The 6991-nt window shown below is 35.9% G+C and overlaps 1 protein-coding gene across 1 annotated transcript; it reads left to right on the top strand.

The window, feature by feature from the left end:
* The first annotated feature begins 325 nt into the window (after positions 1-325).
* LOC18099697 (phosphoprotein ECPP44) lies at positions 326-1642 on the top strand. Its single transcript, XM_006383697.3, has 2 exons — positions 326-853; positions 966-1642. The coding sequence occupies exons 1-2, from the start codon at positions 578-580 to the stop codon at positions 1365-1367; spliced, it is 678 nt and encodes a 225-aa protein (XP_006383759.1). The 5' UTR covers positions 326-577; the 3' UTR covers positions 1368-1642.
* The last annotated feature ends 5349 nt before the right edge of the window (positions 1643-6991 follow it).

The raw sequence follows: 6991 nt of genomic DNA, 5'->3' as shown, positions 1-6991 counted from the left end.
CCCCCCCCGCCCCCACTTTCATATTTATCCAATCGAGGCCGACACCACGGGTCTCACTCAAGGACAGCCATTCACGTTCTCGTTCCACGTGTCGCCAAGGCATTTGCAGAACATTACAGCGTGCCCCTCTCAACTTTTCTACTTCCTTCCCTCCTTTCAGACTGCTACTTTACACATTCCTCCGCGTATTGAACACGCTTATGCCTCCACCACTCCCATGAGTTCCATCTCTAATTACTAGACATCTAGCCAATCATTCAAGCGAGTACATATAATTCTATACATGTCGGAAGTAATACGTTTTGATTTCCTCCCTTACTTAAATTTACACGTCGGTTACAGAAGTGAAACCTGACTGGCCCAGCTCACTTGGCTTTATTACTTCTTAATCGCGTCAGCTCCGCGTTGGCTTCCAGGCTTCCAGCTATAAAAGCCCATCACCCTTGCTAACCCAAACCCAAACCCAAACCATCAGTTACAAGCGCAAATCACTCGAAGCAGAAGCTTACTCATTTTAATTACTCTGTTGTGATTTTGATCTTTTCTTCATTAGGTTCATATTGTGATTTTGATCAGTATGGCTGAGGAAAACAAGAGCCATGAGTATGAGACCAAAGTTGGTGAAGAGAGTGGTGCTGTTGAGACCAAGGATCGCGGGTTGTTTGATTTCCTGGGGAAGAAAGAAGAAGAGAAGCCTCAAGAGGAGGTGATTGGTACTGAATTTGAAGAGAAACTTCAGGTTTCTGAACCCGAGACTAAAGTAGAGGAAGAGCACAAGAAAAAAGAGGAAGAGGAGAAGAAACCTACTCTCTTTGAGAAACTCCATCGATCAGGCAGCAGTTCTTCCAGCTCTGTAAGTTTCTAACTCGATCCATGGATCGATCTCATTATTTATTTTGTTTGTTGTCTTTTCCGTTAAGTGTTTCTTGAGATTGACAGATTTTTTGATGTGTTAAAAAATGCAGTCTAGCGACGAGGAGGAAGGTGACGATGAAGAGAAAAAGAAGAAGAAGAAGGAAAAGAGGTCATTGAAAGAGAAGATGAAGATATCAGGAGAGAAAGGAGAGGAGAAGGAACACGAGGATACTAGTGTTCCTGTCGAGGTAGTCCATACAGAGACACCCCACGAACCAGAGGATAAGAAGGGTTTCCTTGACAAAATCAAGGAGAAATTGCCAGGACATAAGAAAGCTGACGAGGTCCCTCCTCCAGCTCCTGAACATGTTTCCCCTGAAGCTGCAGTTTCCCATGAAGGAGATGCCAAGGAGAAGAAGGGACTTCTCGAGAAGATCAAGGAGAAGTTACCTGGGTACCACCCCAAGACTGAAGAAGAGAAGGAGAAAGAAAAGGAGAGTGCTTCCCAGTAGGGCAGCAGGCAGTATTCTTGTGTTCTATAGAACGGTGATGATGATGCTTGATGTGTGGCTTGTTTGGTTATGTCCATCTACTGTTTTTCTTCCTTTTTAGAAAAAAAAGCTCGGTTTACTGCAAATATTACAAGACCATACGTGCTTGTAATTTGATGTAAGATTGTTTAGGGTTTTGATCACATCTCATGTTTTCAGGATCATTTCCTTTGTTTTTGTTATTTTGATCCCTTTTTTAAACTATAATCAATGAATTATTATTTCCCTTGTTTCTACTTCCTTTTGATAGTTACAAGATAGAGAAAAGAAATTAAAAGGCAAAAGCATGGTCTACATGTAAATGATCTTGAAGACTCGATCCATGCATCTTGCCTTAATTCGATGTGTTGAATGTGGTGGTGGGGGAGAGTGATCATGCCTTCTAACCCCACATGAGGCCCACTTCAGCATTGTAAAATAACTTCATGGAGAACTTATCAAAAGTTCAAGTCGGATAAGTTCATGATATCACTCACCCTTTATTCCTGTGATTTGAGGTTATATTCATTAGAAAAATGAAAGAATCAAAGCCAATGCTGGCTCCTAATCCACGCACATTAATCTTCGGCGCCTAGAAAATTTGATTGTTAATTGGGTGGGGTAGTCTCGGAGAAATGTGGCATGGTCAGCAAGTGGTTTCGAAGGGACTCGGGCGTTCCATGATTGTCGAGATCAAAATTTACAGGTGTTTTTGAGTGTAAAGTAAATGTTGTTTTTTAAATAAATATATTAAACTAATATTTTTTAAATTTATTTTTATATCAACACATACAAAATATTTTAAAACTTAATTTAAAATAAAAAAATTAAAGTTTAACCAAAAACAGTTTCAATCCAAACACTCCATCTTGATGCGAAAGAGAATAATTTATAGCTAAATTGCCATGAGTGTACATGTGTAGGGTTCGATTAAGACAGGTGAAGGAGAGCTACAGTGCTGAAATCTTCGAGAGCTTCCTGGTAGGGATAGAAAGATGAGAAAGAAAAAACAGAAAGGGACATTTCTCTGATTAGCTGTTTCCTCCATAAGCCGTTGTTTTTAAACCCCACATGGGGACCCGGATAAATCTTAAATCACAGATTATAGGATTATCCGGGTTAACACTAATCTATCTTTTTTATTCTAAAACATAAAAATAATATTATTTTTAAAAAAATCTAACAAATTTTCTACTAAGATACATCAACTTGAATTCTCGACCGAGTCAAGGAATTTTAAATCACCCGAGCCATGGATGAACCCAGAATGCCATAAATATTTCGCTACAAGGGCCATACAGGGAGGTAGAAATTCATCCCACCTCTATTTATTGGCTTCGTGGATGATTGATTGATACCGTTGGCACTGGAGTCCAGATGGGATCACTTTTCCTTTTCCTTTCGGTTACCTTTAGGAAGAACTCATCCAGCACTTGAAGAAAAATGGTGGATCTAATAGGGTCCAGGGTGGAAAAAATAGCCGCTTGAGGTCGGAAAGCGGTGATTTCAACGGAAACTTGATGCGAGAATCAAGAAATGATGTTTGTTTTAGACTAATTTTTATGGTGCCATTGATTGAATTCGAAGAGAATCAACAACAAGCTAGATACAACTTGCTTGTTTATTTTTTTATTTTAAAAGTGTTTTTTTATTTTAATTAAATTATTTTTTTTAATCTATCTAGATAATAAAAAATAACTTATTTTTCAAAAGATTATTTTTTATTTTTTTCAAAACAGAGATATACTTGGAGTGAAATGAAAGGTTTCTATGCACTTTAGTCAGCATTAAAAATTAATTGCAAGCTATGCTATAACACAGCTTGCAAGTCTTAATGATCATGGCCTCACGAGAGAAAATGGTAAAAGTCGAAAGAGAAAATGAGGCTAGTAACGTGCCAGCTATAAAGAACTTCATGATGCTCTGAATATGGATTATTCCAGAGATCTCGCTTTATTTTTTTTTTAACTTATAATTTAGTTCCTATGTTTTCAATTATTTTGGAAGTCAGTCCTTCTAGTTTTGAAAATTTAAGTTAGTTTCTTGACAAAATTTGATTGCTAATGTTTTTTTTAAAATTTTCTAAAGTATCCTTGTTAATTCATTTCAAGATTTTCTATATCAAGTGAGATTTGAAAATTTGATTAAAAATAAATGACATTTAAAAAAAAAACCGTTAAGAAATTGTCATGGAAACCACCAAAATGATCAAATTACAAATAAATATAAAAACTTAATATAGGATTTCTTAAACCAAATAGATTAGCATGAGAATCAAGTAATAAATTTAATTAGCATAAGGATCAAACGAGCCATTTAATAGCAATAACATTAGACTTGACAATATGGTTTATTTTACTAGATAATCATGCGAAGAAAGTGTCTAGAAGCATAGTTTTTAGACCCAGTTAGGTGGCCGGCCCGGTTCAAGATTCGGATTTTGATCGGGTTATTGGATCAATTTTTTTAAAAAAATCAAAACGACATTGTTTTAGTAAAAAAAATAAAAGTCAACGGGTTGCAACCAGGTTTTTGACCGGGTCTTGCCGGGTTAACTGGATCGCCGGATCAACCAGCCGTGTCACGCAGGGTTTTTCCTTTCCTTGTTTTTTCTTCAACCTGGCCGGGCCGGATTTTAAAACTATATTTAGAAATGTAGTATCAATTATTTTTTTAAAAAAATTTATTTAAAAATATATTAAAATATTATTTTTTTATTTTTTAAAAATTATTTTTTATATTTTCATATCAAAATAATCTAAAATAAAAAAAAATTAATTCTTTTTAAAAAAATTTAAATTTTTTAAAATTATTTTTAAAATATACAAATAATGATGCCAAAATACTGATGACTAATATCATTGGAGAGAGGCAATTCAACAGGGACGTTGATTTATTCATGTCTGCCACCAAGGATTTGACAGGCAAAGATCGATATCGCCAAAACTTTAGTCAAATAGTAGCGGAGTTTTAATGGAAACAGCAAAGTTAGGACTTGTCCTACAGCCCCCTTGGTCCAGGTTTTGCTGCTGGAACCACAAATGGGCCTGGCATGTTTGGGTTACAGCAAGGTGTGATACAGAGGTCAGTACCTTATCCTCTTTTTTCTTTTTATGGAAATCTTATCCTCATTTTTAGAAAGCTTTATTGCCTATTAAAAACATTACTGAATAATATACTAATTTTAACCAAAGAATTTTTTCCCCTGAAAAGATAGCGCCAACCGTTACTACCGTATCAGATACTGCATTGGAACCTTTGCCACTATGACTTGCCTAGTAGAGATGTATTTTCAATTAATTGTTCCTTCAATCTTATGCAGCCAGAAGTTATTCCTTTTCAAATACTTAGAGTGGGAAAATTGATCATATATACTTTCTGTTCCAGGAGGTTTGCTTTCTTTCCCTCAGCAATCAAACGACTTAATTTACAATTAGTGCATAAAACATGCTGTCAGGTTTTTGACGTTTGCGGAGCTGACAACAATGGCTGGCCGACGACCGAGGGAGGCAGTTAAGGAGACATTGATAAGTAATGGAGGAGGAGAATTTAACGAGGAGACCCACGTTCACTTACTCCCAGTATACTGCAACTTTCGAAGAATACGAACAACAAGGATACGAGGTATGCACTTGCTGAGATAAAAAGAAGAGGTTGTAATAGTAGCCAGGCTAGTTTGTCTTTGCCAATTCTTAATGAATTGTGGAGGCTGCTTCAACACTCTATGGTCCTCGCACATTATCAGAATGCACACAAGAATTTAGCCACCTAGCACTAGCAATGGCAAAGGGATGGGGTGTCCTTCAGCCAGCAGACTGGTCACCACCTCATCTTTCCTCAAAAGTACTCAACTCTTAGCTGATCCATTTCGAGACTCGCTTCCAAGTGATAAGAAGTTTGGTGACATCAAACAAGATATTAGTAAAACCAAAAGGTGGCTCATTCAAAAAAGGGGATAGACCGAGTGCCACATCTTGGAGTGCTAACCCGAGGAATGATCTGTTAACAGAAGGCACATTTGCAGTGGTAGAGATGCTACAGGGACAACAGTGGATTCCGGTACATGATGATGATGATGAAGACGACGACGATTTCTGCTTGTATTTCAAGTGGAAATTGGACAATAGCAGTTTCTATACTAGCTTCGCAACCATTGAAGGGGAGGTGCCAAAGGAGACTAGCTCCGGAGTTCATCGACCAAGGCATTCTGGGTCATCTAAGAAAGCACAAGACTCTCCCATCGAATACTTTACTGGTGCATCTAGTGCATTTACAATGTCGTAATCTAAGAGATCGGTATTCAATGCTTGTTTTTATAACGGGAAAAAAAGAGCTTCCCTGAATCCAAAACATGGTTGTATTGATATTTTAAAAACTCTGCCTTCAAAAAACGAAGTGCCCATAAAAGGGCAGATGCTTAGATGAGAACTTTTAAGAGTCATGATACAAATAACTTCGGGGGATTTACTTATTTTTCCATCCAAATCACTCATCGGAGACTCTTTCCTTCAAGTTATAGATCAAAGGCTTTGTTAATGTCTTCAAGATTGACCTCATGTGTCGAAAACTTATCCAACTGCAGTTCCTGAGAAAGAGAAAAACTTGTAAGCATACATCTACAGAACCACTTAAATTCAACATGCCAAAACATGAATCACCAAGGGATCATAGCTTCTTATTTACGTTTCACAAGACAAGTTACCTAGTCCTAAACAATATTACATGTACAGATACAATTTGGAGTCTCAGATAACAAACAAACAGGAGGCTACTTGTACCATCTACAGTGTTGGATAACATCATTCTTAATTAAGCCATGATAGGCAAGAAAAGAAAAGTTTCCCTTGTCCATGTAACGTTTAAGGAGAACTGGGATATCAGATCTAAGCTCTAGAAAAAACCATCTTGTATTTTATAAAATCTAATATTAATCTTTCTTTTAAAATCCTGGCTCACATGTTTATCCCTACATTCTCCAGTATTGACTAAGTTTGTCACTCCAAATTCTTTTCCTGTGTGAAAATGAAAAACAGGGCATCAAGTATAAATCATGTCATCAAAACTTTAATATTATTTTGTTGATGTTGTTGTTGAGAACGACGAAGTCAATTGTTAATTAAAAGTCTATACCCTAAAATAATGGTCTGTCAATTCATGTTATTAGAAATCTTGGTAGCAGGACTCATAATAAACACCCCACACAGATATATTGTATTAAGAATCTATGATGAGATGACATGCAGAAAGATGTTATGTTATGAACATATTATGGAAATGTCGCTAAAAAGTGTTCTGTTATGAATCCATGATTGGGTGACTTACATATAAAAGCATGTTTATGGTAAATGACAGTTTTTTATTAAGATATGGGAGACTAATAGAGGAATTTTTTTGAGAAAATAAATATTTCCTTAGTAAATTTTATTTTTTTTTCTATTATTTATTATTATGCTTTTCTAGTTTTTTCTATTTAAAAAGAATAATTTTCATATTTTATTTTTACTAGTCTATATTATCAGAGTCTTTTGGTTTTAAAACCTTTTAATAAGTGAGATTTAGATGAACATACATGAAATATTTTGGATATCTCCTTATAATTTATAATT

This window comes from Populus trichocarpa, chromosome 5, assembly GCF_000002775.5.
Source record: "Populus trichocarpa isolate Nisqually-1 chromosome 5, P.trichocarpa_v4.1, whole genome shotgun sequence".
NCBI classification, from domain to species: Eukaryota; Viridiplantae; Streptophyta; class Magnoliopsida; order Malpighiales; family Salicaceae; genus Populus; species Populus trichocarpa.
The sequence above is the reverse complement of the archived record's forward strand: the minus strand, read 5'-3'. Positions and strand labels throughout refer to the sequence as shown.

Excerpts from the sequence above, each read along its gene's own strand:
- LOC18099697 (XM_006383697.3), top strand. The coding sequence starts at position 578 with ATGGCTGAGGAAAACAAGAGCCATGAGTATGAGACCAAAGTTGGTGAA. Across the intron at positions 854-965 it reads GCAGCAGTTCTTCCAGCTCT|TCTAGCGACGAGGAGGAAGG; the intron begins GTAAGTTTCTAA and ends TAAAAAATGCAG.